The sequence below is a fragment of the Aotus nancymaae genome, unplaced genomic scaffold (assembly GCF_030222135.1).
Source record: "Aotus nancymaae isolate 86718 unplaced genomic scaffold, 86718_ANA_hifiasm-v0.15.2.pri h1tg000036l, whole genome shotgun sequence".
Lineage (NCBI taxonomy): Eukaryota > Metazoa > Chordata > Mammalia > Primates > Aotidae > Aotus > Aotus nancymaae.
In genome coordinates this window covers 65,005,789-65,025,650 of record NW_026988450.1, presented here as the reverse complement: position 1 = coordinate 65,025,650, position 19,862 = coordinate 65,005,789, and the positions used below count along the sequence as shown (strand labels likewise).

General features: G+C 35.8%; 1 protein-coding gene across 2 annotated transcripts in view; it reads left to right on the top strand.

The window, feature by feature from the left end:
- EIF3H (eukaryotic translation initiation factor 3 subunit H) overlaps positions 1-19,862 on the top strand; it is a 109,778-nt gene that overhangs the window by 82,172 nt on the left and 7,744 nt on the right. For both annotated transcript variants that reach the window (XM_021671343.2, XM_021671342.2), the window contains exons 3-5: positions 13,231-13,398; positions 14,907-15,006; positions 16,210-16,359. In XM_021671343.2, the coding sequence (XP_021527018.1) occupies positions 13,231-13,398; positions 14,907-15,006; positions 16,210-16,359 (418 nt within the window). The remainder of the gene's footprint in view (positions 1-13,230; positions 13,399-14,906; positions 15,007-16,209; positions 16,360-19,862) is intronic.

Sequence of the window (19,862 nt, the reverse complement as noted above, 5' to 3'; positions counted from 1 at the left end):
GATGTGGAGAACTCTGTGGGATTACCCAGATATTTTCTTTAGGGAACAAACATTAGGCATTTGAACAGACCCAGGAATGCTGACTGTCAGCCTGTGTGCCCTGTCTGCTCCTCTACAGTATGATGTCAGCTGCAGGAGCTTTCTCTGTCTTTACTACCCTACGCTGGACAGCACCTAGAAGGTCTGGCACAATTAGAGCATAGAATAAATAATTGTCATGGGAATGAATGCATGAATTCATTCTTTCAGATTTTTCTCTTCCAGAATATAAGGAGAAAGCATGTAAGCCATTTAACGCATTGGTCTAACTGAGCATCATACTCTTTTCGACAAGGAAAAAATATATATTCTTTAGGGGAAAAGGGAGATTTTGTTGTTGTTAAGGTGATATTATTACCTGGGTTGAAATGCTTTGAAACATTGCAGATACTCTGTTTAAACTTAGCTCCCTACAAAGGTACTGTTTGATCTGCCTTTGACACATTCTCAAAAGCATTGGGATACACGGCTGGCTTAGTATCAGTGAATACTACATTGGAGGACAGTTTTTGTGCTGGGTTGGGGGATGACAAACAATCTGAAACAAGTTTAGGAAAAGTAAAACAAAGATACCTCTTCCCTAGCCGGTTATTTATGCTTTCCTAGATGTTTGTTTATTTATAGTTGTACAGTTTATTTCTATCAGTGTAGCTCATAGAAGTTAATTCTATTTTAAACATCTGGCAGGAGCTGTTTGCCAATTGTAGAAGATAATTATTTGGTCTGTTTTGTAGCTTTACATGTTTCTGTAGAAATATTTTTACCTTCCAATATTTTTTACTTCTCCCCACCCCATACACTGTATTTTGTCTTCCTCTCTAATCCTAGTAACCCTTCATAGGAAAGTATCTTCAGATTATATAATAACAGCTGATAAGGTTAGTCTCAGTTATGACTTGAAGAGATGTGTGTGTAAAAACTTCAGAAAGTAACAGGATTGTTGGTTGCTTGAAGTTAGTCTTTAGTATGTGACTGTAGAGCTATTTACATCTAAGGCACATTGCTAACATAGAATAAAATTTGTCCTAAGAGTATTTCAATCATGTGATAATGTGATATTTTTGCTAGAGACTAGCTTTCCCCCAAATTGTAAATGTGTATTCTTCTCAAATGTAGAAGGCTCGGGTCTTATCACCTGGTGGGTAAGGACATGCACATCTTTTTCTTTTTTTCCACCTTAGAAAGTAATAGTCTGGATCACAGAGTAGTTAGGTGAAGCTTCCATCCATCTTCCCTCATGATGCACTGTGTGTTGTTGGTGGAACAAGGGCAAGGGTAACAGTCACATTCTGTTGGTTCTTCTGCTGAAAGCTGGAGTTTTCTCTGAACCTTTAGTCTGTGATTTATACTCGTCCTAATAGTGCATCTTTGGTGATCTCAGTACTGATCTGTGCTATTCTGTAGCTGCCCCGGAACTGGATTGTTAACTGCCCCATACCTAGCCTTACCTCTGCATTCTCCCCACATACTTATGGAGCAGTGGGAATTCCAGAAGCACATTCGGCTTGTTCTCCATTGCATCTCAGTACTTGTTACCCTCTTTCAGATCTTGAGCCCCTTTGAGAATTTGGTGAAAGCTTTGGACTGTCTCCACAGTAGTGCATATGCATATTATTATGGGAAATTCACAGATTCCTTGAAATCTCGGGATAAGGATTCCTGGGTTAGATAGTGTCATAACAGGAAATGTAACATGGTCCCATTTAAAAATAAACCAGAGGTTCCTAACCTCAGATTTGTCGTTTATCATGGGCTGCCATAAAGGTTTCTGCTTGATCATTTTTCTTAGCTTGGAATGCTGTATTTGCTATCCTACGAAAGTGTTTGGACGAAGCAGAGTGTGTAGGGAAAGAGCTGAGGAAGTGAGGACAAGAAAGGATGGATGGAGTGTGTGGCTATAAAAACTTCTGTTTTTCTGGTTTAACTAAACTATAGGAAATGATTTGCTGTTCCTAACCTTTTCTATAACTTCTGTCAGTTTCCATTCTTAGGTTGCAGTTAAGGATAGTCTTCAAAAATTACATTCCTCAGGCTTTCTTTTATAACATCTTAAATACTGTTTTTTAAAATCCAAATCATCCTGATGTTTGAAGGTAAAGGAAGCTTATCTTTGGGCAGTTGAGGTTGCTGGAGTGGACCCTTCTACTAAGCAATATGTGGTGTATCATAAAGCTGTTTGCTATATTTAACTGAGTTTAGCCATTCACTTGGATGGGCAGTATTTCCAGATAGCCTTTACCTCATCCCCTGAGTAAGCTGGCATTACTGCTCACTCCTCCTTCCCATCCCCAGCCCCATTCTCAATGTTTTTCTTTTTTTAAAAGTCACCTGTTGGGGATGGGGGCAGGAAGCTTATTTTCTCTCTTTGGAAGAGTTATAAATGGAATCAGGAGATAGAAACTTATATGGTACAATGCAATTATATTGTTATATGCACAGTAATAATAGAACACCCAAGATTACCTTTTCTTGAAATCTAATTTCTGTAGCTTGTCTCTTTCTTTATTGAATCTGTTCTTTATTGTACTGAATATAATTAGCTTAGCGTTTTTAGTATCTTAGAAGTATTTTTTTTATGGTAGATTGTTTTTTGATCATATTCCTATTTGTACATATGAATTCTGTTTCATGACATAAATGTCACAAATGCATAAACTTTGATTTTTGTAGTGACACATACAATTTCCAGTCCCCACCCCCCCCACCACCATTTTCCTGATTTCCCCCTTCACCAGTATGGAGATGAGAAAAGGGGAGCTTACATAACACTCCATGGAGACAAAGTTAATCCAGTCCTATTGTACACAAACATTTCCTTCTGACCCAGATAAGTACCAAAGTACCCGTGTTCTAAGCAACATTTCTGAATAATAGGTGATGGTGGTTAAGTGTTTGAGCTCTTCCTGAGGTTTCTAGTGCACCAAGCTGTTGTTGTAAATGATTTTGTTTAATCTTAACTACCATATGAAGTAGATAGTATTGTGCTGCCCCCACCCCCCACATCCCCCACATTCCCCATGTTTCCTTTTCTGGCCACAGAGGGTTCCAGTTAATTTGTCACCAGTCACACAATTACTGTGTGGTAAAGATGTTATTCAGACCAGGTGAGGTGCTTCAGATTCAGAGTAGTCCGGTACCCTGTCCTGTTTCCTGCTCCCACAGTTTAGGAGCTCTAGGAACCAGGTTATAGGTGACCATGGGAAAATCAGCAAGTTGTCCAGCAGTAGGAAACTTCTGCCACTGTATGTATGTATGTATGTACTTCTTTAACATTGTATGCACTGAATAATTCTTTTGCCCAAAAAAAAAAAAAAAGGGAAAATGATGATAAGAGTAAATAAGAAAGCAAAAACCTTGTATGATCTCACTCTCTGGAGAACTATTCCATTACCATTTTAGCATATTTCTTTCCAGTCTTTCTGCTTAGGAGGAGAGTCCATATTGTTTACATATTAGCATTTACATACGGTTCATAGTTTTATATTCTGCTTTTTCCTCTTAGCACCTCATGAGCGTTTCCCCATGCCTTTTAAAATTTTTGGAAACGTTCTAAATGAATTTTGCCTTGAGGAAAATAAATTCTACTCAGAAGGTAGTTGACTGTTATAAGCCGAGTGGTGGTGAAGTAGTCAAAATTGATGATACAAAGTCTAACTGAGGGAGAAAAGACAGGAGCAGCAGAGTTTGAGAGTAGGGTTAATAAAGTCAGTCTATACCTTTATGGTGTATGGTACCTATGGGACTTTTGAAAATGCTCATCAAGCAAAGAACCCATGGGCTTACAGGAAAGTTTTCTAAATTGCCATCATCGTGTGTTTGGAAGTTGAAACTATTATTTCCTAGGTGAGGAAATTAAGGTCTAGAGAGACAAATGAGTTAACTGCCACCAGTTCATTGTGCAACCATATTGAAGAGGGTGTCTTTTAGATGAGGTCACTATAGCATTATCAGGCCTCCTAGTGCAAGCAGTGCCCAGTAAATGGTTTCGGAACAAATAAAGCAAAGTTGATTCTGTGGATCATTTATCACCACACTTTTGTGTGTACACTACAAACAGTACCTCCAAAAAGTGATCATTTGTTCTCTTTTGAATGTTTAGTGCTCACTTCTAATACATCCCATTCTGTTTTTTAAACAAGTGGAGTTTGAAATTTACAGATTGTTTCTAACAGAACGAAACTATTAATTCATTTTGTTATCCCCCCTTTTTTAAAAAAATAAAATTGTACAAACAGTTTTCGTTGTTTTGAAGAGTACTCAAGAGGTCGTTCTCTCCTTGTTTTACAGTAGAAACTGAAATTTATAGGAAAGGCAAATCAAACATGATTTTTCTATAACAGAAATGTCTTCTTAAAGCAGTTCTCATTGAAGCCCCCCATAAAAATTTCATTTTAGAGTTAAGGTAATTTCATTTAAGGTTAAGTACTAGGAAATGTTTTACCTACTTTAAGATCTGATATTTCTCTCCCTTTGGATATGAATGACCATATTTTCCTTTTGCTTTGATTTGGCTTGGAGCCAAATTTGTATGTTTTAATCAATATCCATGGCCTGATTCACTTGGTTCAGGTCTCTGCCTGTCCTTCAGTTTCTACTTTCTGTATTCTAATTGCAGTATAGAAAGTTTACAGATTGTTTCTAACAGAACAGACCTATTAATTCATTTTGTTATCCCTTTTTTTTTTTTTGTAAAATTGTACAAACAGTTTTCTGTGTTTTAAAAGGTACTCAAGACGTTGTTCTCTCCTTGTTTTACAGTAGAAACTGAAATTTGTTGGAAAGGCAAATCAAACATGATTTTTCTATAACAGAAATATCTTCTTAAAATAGTTGTCATTGAAGCTTCCCATGAAAATTTCATTTTAGGATTTGGGGCAGAGTGTGCACACATGCACACAGGTGCATGCACACATATGTATAGTTTCCCAGTACTAGTGACTTTCTCTAGTACGTTAGCAACAATCACTTTTTTGAAATATTCCATTCTTTGGGAATGTTTTCAGTACCTTTGTGCTAACATTAATATAGTACTTGGAAATATGACAAGAGGTGTTACTTGTCCTCATGAAAGAGCCTGTTGCACAGTGTAAATTATTTTTTTGCCTAACACTAAAAGATTCTCATTTGGTCTTCTTCTTGTTTGTTCCCATCCCCCCGAATCTCACTCTGTTACCGAGGCTGGAGTGCAGTGGTGCGATCTTTGCTTGCTGCAGCCTCTGCCTCCCAGGGTCAAGCGATTCTCATGCCTCAGCCTCCTAAGTAGCTGGGACTCCAGGCATGCGCCACCACACCTGGCTAATTTTTTTGTATTTTTAGTAGAGACAGGGTTTTACCATGTTGGCCAGGCTGGTCTCGATCTCCTGACCTCAAGTGATCCGCCTGCATCAGCCTCCCAATGTGCTGGGATTACAGGCATGAGTCACCGCACCTGACCTTTAATTTTAGTAAGCTATTCTTTATATGAGAGTTCTTCATGGTGAACCCTTCCAGGTAAATTCACTTTCTTTCTATAAACACATCTCAAATGACATACAATTAACTTCCTGATGGCTCTCTTATCATCCACTATGTGTATGTGTTTTCATGACCAAGGTATTTATATATTTCAGCTTCTCATAACAAATGTATTTATGTATTTCAGATTCTTATAACCTCAAAGAAATACGATATCATGGTTTTGTTTCATGATTTGGTTAAAAAGATAATGTAAATTTGTTACAGGATATATGTGTTATTTTGTGTGAAGAATCCAGTTTATTTCATAGAAGACATTTTGAGATACAGTAAAAGCTTAAAATGCCAGATTTCTAATAATTGTCAAAGTTCTTACTAGTTTTAAAGATAAAATAGAGTGTCAGTGCCTGCCCGCACCCTATTCCTATTCCATTATTCCCCAGCCTGGCATTCAAAAAAATGTTTTCTCGGAATTCATAAACACTTTAAAGAAGACATTAAACCACACATGATTTTAAAAAATATTTCTGTAAGATTATTAAGAAAGGCAGTATTTTTTTTACTTATTTTACTATACAACAGATTAGTATCTAGGTAGAATAGAACTTACATTGGACACTTTATTGTGAAAATTGAACTAAAATTTTTAAGCAGACACAGGGTGGTATTAATAACAGATGTATTAATTAAAACAAGAGATGAATATGTGCTACAAACTGGGTGCAGAGAATATGGAAATTTTAAGAAATTTGTATACTCCATAATTCTTTCTACCCAAAGTAGACTCATTTATTTTTTCAAATGCACATTCTGTTTGCTTAAGTCTGCATCTGCTAGTAGCTTTGAACATTGCCTGAAACGTATGTGCAGCTTGGCAAAGAGTCTGATACGAAGAGGAAAGCACAGAATAAAGTTTGTCTTGCTAAATAATGGCACAGAGCCTTCACTGTTCACAGCCTAGTGCTCACTGGTGTCCCATGTTGCAGCTGGGAAGGAGGCCTGTAATTATATTCTTAAAAGTCCTACTTTGGTTAGCTCTCATGCCAGAACAGATAGGAGATTTTTATGCTTTCCACCTCCCTGTTGTATTTGTTGAAATCATTGGTTTATTTCTGAGAAATTGTGGGATTTTGTTTGTTTGCTTGTTTTTAAGCCATTTGCATCTCCTGATTGAGCTTTATTTTATTTTTGCTGCAAAGAACATGTACTAGATCGGGTCTCTGTTTGTTCCCTCTGTATACCTGTACAGGTCATCTTTGATTTAAGCCAGTACGTAGTTAGAAAGTAGTCATGGCACAAGCCTCAAATAGTATCTACAATGCAGTGTTTTAAGGGTTTGATTATGTATTTGTGATAATTATCAACCGTAGTATTTAAAAATACTTGATGGTAATTTCATCACTTAAAATTGTACTGGTAGTGCTAAATTACTGGTTAATTTAATGTCAGATATACACAAGATGTGGTTTCTGAAAACCTAGAAATTTGTTGTATATTTCTCTTGTATTCGTGCTATGCTTCAGTGATTCAGAAATAATTTACTATATACTTCATCAATAAGAAGTGATGAGGCTCTCTAAATGGGTGTCTGGCTAGCCTTTGGAGTTAGAGTCTGAAGTAATAGCTGTGGTAAACAGCTTTTCTAAAAGGATTTCAATAATCATGATTAGCTCATTAAGAGTTATTGTGAGGAATATAAAGTTAGATAACACATGTAGAACACTTAGCAGGAAGTCAGACATAATAAGTGATCACTAAGTGGTAGTTTCTTTCTTTGTGCCTAGCACTACTCTTTCCCTACAGGCTATGTTTATTTTAGAAATAATTTTATTACATTTTAAAATAATTTGGATTTATTTGATAAAATATTGTCATTAAATATTAGACGGTAGGTTCTTAAATTGTTTTTAATTTTTAGAATTTAAATGACTTTGTTCATTATGAGTTCCCTAATAACATATCTCCAAAAAATTTCCTCTTTTCTTGATCTGCTGGGCATATCTTGAGTTTTCGAGTTTGAATGGGCCCCATTTTTAGTTCTCTACTTTCTCTTCATCCCAGCCTATCCATCAGGGGCAATTTCTTTGTTCCTGTTTTTCAGTGAGAAGTTGTATTTCATGAGGGCTCACTTAAAATAATACAATCAAAAAGACGATTTTTTAAAAGTGAGGATGAATTGAAAGAATAATGCTGGTTAATTATTCTGCTGAATTGGAAAGCTTCTACTTTGTTGTCCTTTCCAGTGATCTTCAGGAGCACTTGAATCTCATACTCTTGTTTGGTTGGTCGCCAGTGTAACTCCAGATATATATAACATTTAAATATAAGACAGCATATTATTTTCAGTGTTTTCATATGAGAACACTGAAAATAATATGCTGGTTGATGGTTAATGTTTGAAAGGGATAGTTATTGGACAGTCTGCCTCAGTTAAGACAGTTTTAGCTCTAGGCACTTTAAAATGGACTGTTTTGCAAAGAGGGTATCTGGAAAAACTGAATGTGAATATACTGGTGCCAAACTTTGAGCAGTTATTCATTATTGTACAGCAGGCTTTCCTTTGCTTGGGACATGCTTACCAATTAAAACAATTGCAGAAGTTGAAGAGATTTATAAAACTTTTCATTTTTATAATCCTTCCAAATTTTGTAGCACCAACTCAACTGCATCCAAGTGAGGCTTTTTGTATTATAGTAGTTTGAGTTGGTTTAATAGTAACAACCAGTTTGTTGTTTTTTTTTTTTTTTTCCTTTTCTTTTCATTTTTTGAGACTATGAGTCTTGCTCTGTTGCCCAGGTTGGAGGGCAGTGGTGTGGTTTCGGCTCACTGCAACCTCTGCCTCCTGGGTTCAACCAATTCTCACACCTCAGCCTCCCAAGTAGCTGGGATTACAGGTGCCCACCAGCATGCCCAGCTAATTTTTGTATTTTTAGTAGAGACAGGGTTTCACCATGTTGGCCAAGCTGGTCTTGAACTCCTGACCTCAAGTGATCCACCTGCCTCAGCCCTCCAAAATGCTGGAATTACAGGCGTGAGCCTCCACACCCAGCCAACCAGTTTGTCTTTGAAATTTATGTGTTTCATACTACTTCCCTCAGTGAGGATGCTTGCCTTTTGCACTAAGAATACCTAAAAGGTTCTTTCCTACTAAGTCCTTCTGTTAAACATTATGAATTTTAAAATAGTTCTCTCTTCCAAGAGGATTATTCTCTTGCCATTCATCTTTTGGAAATTCTCCAGGAATATTTAGACATTAAGTCAGAAGAGAATGTCATTGGTTGAAATTGCTATTTTTGACTCCTGTTAAATATGAGAACTTTAGAACAAAAAATGGAAGCTTGTCTAACCCTGGACCAACGCTGCAAAGTTGCCAAGCAGTGCCTGTTTCTTCATTGATCTGTATTAACACAGCAGTAGGCATTTGGCACTTTGTGTCAAGGAGCCTCTTTTTTTCTTTTCCTCCTCCTTTTTCCTTTTGTTTCTTTGGACATGATTCTCTTCCTTCTGAGGTGTGAGCCACTCCTGAGCCTTTTTTCTGTCTTTTATACCCTCCATTTAAAACTCCAGCCAGAAAAGTGAGGACTGACTGAATATGAGGAGGCAAATAACAGTACCTCCTAGTCACCAGAGCCTGTGGGCTGTGACATGTCATCATCATCACAAGCCACTTCCAGATATGCAGAGGCTTCTCTCCTCCCTCATTTACCTATGTTGTAGCTAAACTGGGTCTCCTGTGCTCACCTTGCCTACACACCACTCCTGAGAGAAACTAATATAGCCACAAAAGCAAGGGTGTTCACCCAGGAGATTGGAATCTGGAACGACCATTCCTATTTCCTATGTAAAACTTAACTGGCATGTCACCATTTCACGATTATTCCCTTGTCCCTACCATAGGCCAGAGGGGTAAATATGTGTCAGCTGCTATGGCAGCTTAGTTCCATTGATGGTGCCTGCCAGGAGCATGGTTTTGAGACAGGTCAGTGGGACAGTTTGCTGTTCATTTTGTATCCCTACGTAGGTTTACCAGGAAGCTTTTTGCAGGAGTTGGTTTTCCACTTTTTGAAAATTTGCATGGAAAGAGGAAAAGAAACTGTCGGTGAAGGGAGATGGAATTCAAAGAGTGGGGACACAGACCTGAAAATCTGCAGAGATAACGCAGTTCACGTAGTTGTTTGTGAGTTGTGTCTATTGTTCCTTGGCTTATAATAAACAGAAACAGTAATACTGATTTTTTTTTACCTTATTAAATCAAAGTGAGCTCTTTTCAAACAAACTGCATTTGTTGGCGCTTCATATGAGCAGTCATGCTGGAAACTGGGCCTCTGTGCACTGTGGTTCATTTTGGAGCTCTTGCATCCACAGCCCCACCTTTTAAAGACTGACTTGTAGTCTGTTTAGGTCCTTTCCTTATATGATGCCCCTGAGAGGGTACTTTTAAAAAAGTTTTATTTTATTTTGTTTTTATTTTTAATTTTAAAGTTGGAGTGCTAAGTCCAAACCAAGAAAGAGAATGTCCTGGCACTTTACATAGATTAGGTCCAACACATACATTGTTTTAGTGAAATTCCAGTGCATTGTAGATTTTTAAAGTGATTTTCTTAATTGACCAATCATTGCTGTTAGCCCCTTTATTTTTATATTCATGTAAGATATTTAGGTGATATGAAAACTCTTATGACTTATAAATGTGTCCAGAATCTTTCATGTCATATTCTAAGTCATGGAAGAGGAAATGGAAATGCTCCCCTCATTCCTCCTAATAAAGAAGCTGATCTCTGTACTCCTCAGTTCCCAGAAATATGTTGGGGCAGTGGTATCTCCACATGGCTATAGACTTTCTTGACTTTCTTCCCTAGTTTAGAGGAACACTTCATTTTTTATTCTTATCCTTATCAGAGGTGCTAATAGGTAAGACTCTGGATAAAGAAGAAATTTGGAAATTTGCTACAGATCTTGGAGTCTTTTACCTCATGTATCCTGAAATGCTGTTAGAGAATCTCTTGTATTCAGGCTGTTGAGGAGAGAGACTTAGCAAGATTACAGAATATTTTTCAGAGGAATGTATTTTAATTTTAAATCATAATGCATTTTGGAGGCCCTTTAGCTAATAGAAAATTCATTATTTATAATTGTTATATCCAATGAACAGTATGGAATAATAGCATTTAGACTGGGATTGAGTTCTCAGATCTCTCTGGAGATGGGAAAATTAAATATCAGAGAAGAATTATTAATTGTACAGCAAGATACAGGGGAAATCTCAGAGCTGGCATGAGAACCTCAATCTCTAGATTCCAAGTCTTTCTTTTCTGCTATTATAAGTTGGCAGACTCTAACCTCTGCTTATATTATAGCTAAATTGTATACAAACATGTTTTGTAAGTACTGATTTTAAAAAAATTAAAAAAAATTTTTTTTTAAATCTTATTCTGTCAGTTGCTTGATAATCTCCTCATCTCCTCTTCCATTTCTCTTGAAATAGCAAATTTAGTTTCAGCTCTAGAAACCGATGATTTTAACTCATGAATTAAATTTGATTAAAATTTATTAGCCAAATCACTGATTTTACTTTGATTTTAAATAATTATGGAATTTCAAAATAGAAGGAAATCATAGCAGTCATTCTGTCCTACTTTCCAAATTTATATGGTTGATGTGAATCTGTTAAACTAGTTGTGGGGAGGTGAGGTTCCTTTTATATGCTAGAGAAATAAAGAAGATAAAAAATAGTCAATGTAAGATTATCATATTTTATACTGCTTTTCAGGCTATGATGTTGTGTATGCAATAGATTTCTAAGGTAGTGATGTTTTTAATGGTGGTTTAGAGTATCGCATAGGTTATATGACTTTGTTTTTGTATTTTATTCATAAATATACAGAAACACTGGTTTGTATATAAAGTGTCTAGTGTGTTAGTAACACCTTCTCTCTTATACTCTTAAAAACAAACAACAAAAGAAATTATGCTAGCTTACCCTCCTCTATATTAACACTTTTTTTCCTCTTTATGAATGAATGACCCTACTTTCAAAACAGGCACATAAGCTGTGTACATCTTGACAGTAGTACAGTTTCCAGCTCTGTTGCAACATTGTCATAGGCTTAAGAAAGCCTCTTCAGATAGTGGCAAAATAACTTTGGGTTTTGTTTTTTTTTTTTTTTTTTTTTAGCTTTTCTACATAGCAAAACAAAAAAAAAAAACCCTCAAAAAACACACAATTCTTTAGTAGTTGATGAGTTGTTTGCCGTCTTTTAGCATGAGAACTGTAGCCTTCCTTGGAATAAGCAGATTTATAACTTTGCCTACAAGTAATGAAAAAGCAGACTGTGTCCATCTGAGGAACACTCTTATACTTTATGATCCTGAGTCTTGTTGGCTTTCTAAAACTGTAGCGCTATAACCAAAAGAATGACAGATGTATAACTTTACTTTTACTAAAACCTGAGTAGGAATTTTGAAAATGAAACAGGTTTCAAGTTAAGCAAATATGTTTACTCAGCATGGTCATGTATTTGTTTTAACGGAAATAGTTTGGGGCTGGGTGCAGTGGCTCACGCCTATAATCTAACACTTTGGGAGGCTGAGGCAGGTGGGTCCTTTGATCCCAGGAGTTTGAGACCAGGCTGGGCAACGTGGTGAAACCTTGTCTCTACCCCCCAAAAAAAATGCCAGGGCAGTGGTGCGTACCTGTAGTCCCAGCTACTAGGGAAGCTAAGTCAAAAGAATCACTTGAACCCTGGGTGCAGAGGTTGCAGTGAGCCAAGATCATGCCATCCAGCCTTGGAGACAGAAGTGAAACCCTGTCTCAATAATATTAATTAATAATAGGAATAGTTTGGCTATTGCATTGACTATTAAGTTTTCTCCTGTATGACATGTATTTGCTGTGCATTATTGTGCTGTATTGCTTTTTAAAATGTCATTTATTATATTGTTAGTTTTAATCTGTTTTTCTGGTAATGCTTCTTTAAGTTAATGTAGTATATATTTTAGTCATTAGGATGCATTGTAGTCATTAATTTGACAAAGGTGAAAGTCATAAACATTTTCATTGTATACATGGTCATTAAAATTTAACTCTGTTCTAAGGAAAAAATAGGGTCTGTTACTTAACATAAAGGATCACATAGACAAGAAAAAATAATTCTGTAAAAAATATAGCATATGCAGCAGGGGGCACCAGATGAAGGCAGAAATGTATTCTTATATTTTGAATCAGCTATAGCCTGTATCCTGTTCATATATAAGCAATGTGGTCGTTAATTATTTCCCCTTAGTTTTCCTAATGGTTTTAGTTTCTCATCTCTAAAAGCTGTATTAAAGAAGAGATTTGATAACTCTTTTTTATTAATTCAAGTGAAACTTGTTACAACCAAGTAATTTAGTAATTATATACATTTTTCTTAAACATTTACTGTTTTGAAAGTTTCAGAAGCAGAGTAGAAACCACATTTAATAATTCTTTGGTTAGAACAAGACATTAATATTACGTGTAATACATTTTCTACAAAATATTTTTTCATTACAGAATAAAAGGAAACCCCTGATGATTTAAAAGCCTAATTTTATTTTCTTTATATATGAACTGAATGTATTTTAAATCTGGAATCCTGTTTCTTAACTGCTAATAAATCGTTATGTAGACATTTGTTTCTAAAAAAGTCTTGTTTTTAATGTTGGTAACATCATTAAAAAGTTTTTTCCTTTAATTTCCTCTTCCCCATCATCCAGTCCAGTATCAGATGGAAATGATGCGGAGCCTTCGCCATGTAAACATTGATCATCTTCATGTGGGCTGGTATCAGTCCACATACTATGGCTCATTTGTCACCCGAGCGCTCCTGGACTCTCAGTTCAGTTACCAGCATGCCATTGAAGAATCTGTCGTTCTCATTTATGGTTAGTAGGAGGTTTCTTTATTATTCTTTTTTTCCCTTAATATTATTACTACTATTTTTGCTTTCTGTCTTTTTTGCTTCTAAGAGCAGTCTGGCAGGGCTTCTCAAGTAAATACCAACCCTGTTTCTGCAGCAGCCTCAGCAGCAGCTCAGTCTAGACAGGGTTTCCTTCTTTCTGTTTATTTTTCTTGCTATCAGAGCCCTGATGTGTACATTTTGGAATGCTGGAGTAGCTGCTTCATTTTTATTCCTCCATCTCCCCTCCCTCATTGAAGGGGCTGGTGGAACTAGACCAGATGTCTAACAAACCCCGATTGCTAGAGTGTCTGGCTCTGTACGTGACTGACCAATCATAATACAGTGTGCCAAGTTTTTTTTATACCTCTGACAACAGCGTACAAAACCTGGACTGTTTCTTAGCACAAAGATTTTTTTCTTTTCGGCCTATTTAATGGTGTTTCCTCAAGCTCTCCAGACCAGATGTTCTGTGCTGTATCAGAACTGTAGGCAATTTAACAGCTTTATAGCCTTCCCCCTCCCCAAACACTCACAGTTTGCCATATCTGGCAGACTTGCATATAGTTTCCAGCTGAGAAGTAAATGTAACGTCCTGAGTATCTGTCAGAAAAAATACTAATGAATACGATCAATCTTATGAGCTGCCCCAAAATTGTTTCAGTATGTTAACAATTGGATTACAGTAAAGAACAAGTTGTTAAAGTGTACTTATATTGGCTGGAAACATTGCATCATCAGACCTTGATGAATTTTCCACTTGTTTCAATCTATTTTGGTTTTCATTTTATCACCTATTGCTAAAAGTTTCACTGTGTTAAGTTTCAGACAACATGAATGTTAACACAGGTTTTAGGCGAATATTGGCATGCCAGAGCCGTTATCATGCAGCAAGTGCTAAGCTCCCTTACTCATGGAGTGTTTCAGCGGTTAGTTTTGACAAAGTTAGTTTCTCCAAAACCAAAAAGACACATTTGTGATAGCAGTTTGACTTCAATGGTTTTGTTTTTACAATCTGTTTTAACTAAGAAATGTGGACAGTGATTATTAGGATGGATAAATTTTGTTTGCAGGGCTATTCATTTTAAGTTGAATGAAGAACTACCCAAGTTCATGCAGTGAATTTTCATGTTTAATATTTATCAGTGATTTCCTAATTATGCAAGATGTCTAGAACATATGATGCATTTAATTTTCAGCAAGATTACTGGTTCTTGCTGAGGAATGAATTTGAAAATAACCATTTTGTATCTTCAGTTTTTATTTGACAGAGGAAATTACTCTATTGTAAGTAGAATAGAAGTATTCCTGCATTTTTGAGTACTGTTTGCTATAGTGGCTTGAGTCTGCTTCAAGTTGTGTTCTGGTTGTTTATTCTGATCTTAATTTTGCAAAGATTGTGTGATATGTAACAGAATGTGCCTAGAACCAATGCCATTCAATCTTGGTAGTGACAAAATTCTTAGTAATTTATTTCTCTTTTCCTTGTTTGAGATCCCATAAAAACTGCCCAAGGGTCTCTCTCACTAAAGGCATACAGACTGACTCCTAAACTGATGGAAGTTTGTAAAGAGAAGGATTTTTCCCCTGAAGCGTAAGTGTTTGGGGCATATGGTAAAGGCTTGGGTATTTTTCTTTTAAGATTTTTCTTTGCCACATCTCTTGAATCCTCGGTTGTGGTGTGGTAATGCTTTTGCCATGTGGACTGTAGAAGTTTTCTGCATGCCGAGTGTTGCTTGCTCTCTCCCTTTCCATGTTTAAATTATTCTTTAGGGAATGTCTCATCTTTTCACCAAGGGTGAATTCAGTTAGAATAGGAATTAATTAGCTACTGGATTCGAAGAAATAAATGATTGAATAAAGGGAGGTAGAAAGAGTGATCATTGGCTATCAGTTGTAAGCTGTGTCAGACTGGTTGTGAGCGGTGTGTCTTATTTTCCGAACCCTTGTTTGGGGCTGGGGGGTGGGAAAGATATAAACATTTTAAGCATTTGGTAAAGAATATGGCTTATTGGAAATTTTATGGGTGACAGGTATGCAGATAATTAACTGATGGAGCTGTTTTGGGATCCTATTTAATGACATTGTAATATTTACTTTAGTTAGAATTCTTCCATTTTGTGTTAATTATAGAAAACTTTTATTTCTTATTAAATCAAAATTAATGGCTTTGATTTCATGTAGGACAGTTCATCTTTAGTTTCCCATTAGGCTCCTAAAAAGTAAAGGTGCAGAGAATTTTAAAAGAAAAGCTAACTCATGAGCAATTACTGGATGTGGTAGTTATAACTGAACTATGAGAAACTGTTCTTGCCGTGTTCTAACTATTGTATCTGGAGTCTCCTTGAGTGTTTTGCTGCTTCGTTAATCCCTAATTCAGTAGCCTTTTAAAATGAACTTTTCAAGAAGTAGAATATTTATCATTTCTAGCTATTTTAAATTAAGTTGTAGATGTAGGTTGTGGAGCATAACTTACTGTGACATTTACATTTTAGTATTAATGAAATTTTAAAGATACTTGATTACAAAGAATGGTTTCTTCTGCCAAGAATCTTATTTTCTGGGCTTTTGCTGAAATTTGGATCATTTTCAAAGTTACTTAGATCACTCAAACTTATGCTTGACTCTGTAAAACTCTAGTTTCTCTGCCCTTTTTTTTTTTTAAGAGTGCTAATGAAACAAAGATCTTGGACAGGGCCTGTCCAATAATTACCGTAATTAGGTAAATGTTATGAAATAGTCAGTTTAGCACCTACTTTTGACCATCAGACTAAAGTATTTGTAACATGCTTCACAGATTGAAAAAAGCAAATATCACCTTTGAGTACATGTTTGAAGAAGTGCCGATTGTAATTAAAAATTCACATCTGATTAATGTCTTAATGTGGGAACTTGAAAAGAAGTCAGCTGTAGCAGATAAACATGAATTGCTCAGCCTTGCCAGCAGGTAAGTGGCCCTGCCTAATGAAAAGTCTGTTTTTTAGAACTTTGTGCAAAAGATTCTTTCACATAAACTTTACCTGTGAGACAAGAAAACAATTACTTAAGAACATTTATAGGTTCTTAAAATGTGTGTTAACATGGAATAATAGTCTGGCCCTGTTAGGATCTCAAGAAAAACGGCAAACTGATAACATGAAACAACACATTGTTTAAATACTAATTGCTCGAATTAGAAGAACCCTCTGCTGCCTTCTTTGCTGTATCATTTGTGCTTTGATAAGGTCAGTGCCCGTGGGGGAGGCTTTTTTATTTGGCTCAGCTTTATTTCTTGTACATGATCCTAAGAGGCTTAGGGTGTTACGTCTGGTTATTTAATAATGCTTAGGAAAAGAACAGAAATGTTTTTTTCTTTTACCGATTGCACTTGCCCTTGTTCAGATACAGACTCAGTTGTGAAATTCTAGTTGTTTGCATTTTCCACGAAAATTTGAATTTTCTGAATCTGGCACTGAGTTTAGCTATGTTAGTTGGTGACATGATTTCCTTCAGCACGACTGCCTTAGCTATCTAGTTGCTAAGATAATATTTATTATATTTGTAAAATGCAAACTGAGGTTTCCAAAAGGAAGTATTCTTCCCTTTGTGAAATTAATGTTTATTTCCCCTTATCTATTACTCTTAACAGAAATGTGAATAGAGCCACACATATAGCTCCTCTTAAATGCTCTTTGAGCCTTATATTAGTGATTATTTTGTGTGTGGTGGGAGGAGGCTAGCAGCAGACCTGTAGAATGAAATTAAATGGACAGAGTAGGTAATAAATCAATATATGTTTGTTGGCTGAAAGAAACAAGTTGTATTTTCTTAAGCAATTAGTTTGGAGCTGACTCAATTATTTATCAGATTTCCAGTTATCCTGAATAGAGACTTAAAAAAAAAGTACAGACTTTGTACTTCCTCAATACAAGGCAAGTGGAATGAACTCAGAAGGACCAGAGACATCAATGTTCTTCTCCATGCTGTAGCACGGGTAGGACTGTGGTTGAAGTGCCACCTTCCATTGCATTAATTGATCACAAAGGCCACTGGAAAGTCTTTACAGGGCAGGGAGATGGACGATGAATGTAGATGGAGTGCTAAGTAACACAGCCAGGTTGCAAGGCTAATTTGGCACCAAAGAGTGTACTGTTTGACTGCAAACATATATTCATAATAGTCCTTTAATTTGTCTGTTTTAGAAGGTCATATTTTTCTTTATTGCTTTTACAAACACACTCGGCACACCTGTATTTAAAGCGTTTAGCTAAGAACATTTTTCAGCATACAAGGTTACAATTTGATGTATTAAGTATATAGTCATATAATAATTTTAAATTTACTGCACGAAAGCTTTTGCTTATATAATTCATGTCTTCACCTTTTCCCAGTCTTCTTTATGGAGCATACAAAACAAATATATCCTGTATGGTGCTTTAACATTACCAGTGAGCTGCTCTATAATGTCCATTTGTCCAAAGCAGCATTTATAATAGCCAAGAAAGCGTTCTCAGTTTGCCCTAGCAACTGGGACCTAGACAAATATTTTATTATAGTTTTTGTCTTCTGTATTTTTATGTAAATGAGGAAAACAGGCCCCATTTCTTTGCTTTCCATGTGAAATTATTTAAAGTGTAAATTGATGTTCCTGTTAGGAGGGGGAAAAAAAATGAAGCAACCTTGAAACAGTGCTTTTGTGCTAGTAGACTCTTACATTGAACCAAATCGATTATGTTATTTTAAAAGACAGATACGTTTTATACATCTCAGTTTTTAATTTCTAACAGTAGTTGTGTGATGATGGCTCAGGCCAGTTGCCATAAAAGTTTCTGTAAGAAACCTCATCAGAAATCATTCTTATGCAAGTCCTTAACTTGGTCTTTCCTTTCACAGCCTATACATGGGCAGCAGTTTCTTTGATGTGCCTGATAAATTTGTTTTGTGCTACGTCTAAAACTTACTGTATTTGCTTTTGTTAAAAAATCTAATTTTTAATTTTAATTTTATTAGATGGAAGTCCTAGTAATAGTTATTCCATAGCAAGGTTTATTAGTTTTTAAAAATGTGTAACACAGGCGTTTAGCTTTTCACATGTGTAAAACAATTCTGTTTTTATTTCCTCTTTTAAAAAAAGTAAATTAAGGGTGGGCATCATACATTAAGGATTATAAGCATAAATTGATACTGTAGCCAGAGCAGATTTAACACTTCATGTCCTGGTTCACATCTGTTTAAGTTATCTGTTTTCAGTTCTTTATTTGCTTGGCAAGAAAAGAAAAGGCAATGTTACTGAAACTCCTAACAGTAAGTCCCTGTTTCACCATCCTAGTTAAACTGGTGCTGAAAAGATCCCCACAAAATTGGTCTTGGTAGTGGTCTGATTTTCTGTCAGTGTTAATTTCTGTTGCCCTTTTAAGGCCTGTAGTACACTGATTTTTTTTTTTTAAGTGTTTCTGATTGGTTATGTTTCTGAAGAGCATCATCATAATATAAAAGTTAATGAAATCCTTGAAGTCTACATATTTGTACTTGTATCAGTGTTCTTTCACAATAACTTCATATACTTGCAGCAGATAATATTAGTACTTTATATTACAGACTTTTCGGGTAGAAACAGTGGGTCTGTTTTAGTAGTGCCTTTCTAATTACTGTAACCAGCCTCCAAGATTTAAGGTCTGGGTATAAATAGTAGATTTTTCTCTGCATATGGTAGTACCTCTTTTTTGCTGTTGTTTTTTCCCTGCTGTCACCACTTTCCTTTTAAACTCCCAGCCACAGCATTGGTGATGATCTTTTCTTTCTCTGATTTCCTTTTGCAATTAATGACAAATGACTTAACAACTAATCTTGTAGCTAATGACATTTCTTATACTTAATGTAGCCCTTTGGGCCTCACGTTGCTCATTGGTAAAAATGAAAAGATCAGTAGCCTGAGACCAGTGCCCCTTGTCCTCTTGCCTGCTCAGGACTTCATTAGGTTGGTGTATTCCTTCCTTCTTCATAGATTTTCCATTTCTTTCTATGCTAGTTATTTTTTATTATCTTTATAGGCTTGTTCTTCAATTAAAAATTTATTTTTACATGTTTGACTCTTTAGGCAATTTGAAAGAGAAATATAATGAACATACATCCATAAACCTATTATTTAGATTCACCAATTGTATATCATGCCACATTTGTACTATCTACATACACAAGTACTATTTTTTGTTTCTGAACCATCAGAAAGAAAATTGTAGACCTGACTTTTAACCCCTAAATACTTCAGCTTGCATCTCCTAAAAACAAGGACATTTTAACTTGTTTTACGTACGCCAATGAAAAAAAAACTTACGAAAATAATACCTTTTGATCTCATGCCATTATTATCCATCTCCTTTTGTCTTCTGAATTTTTGTTTGTTTCATAATCAAACTTCTTGATAGAATTTTGATGTCACTGTTTTCTCATTTCCCACTAATCACCAACAGT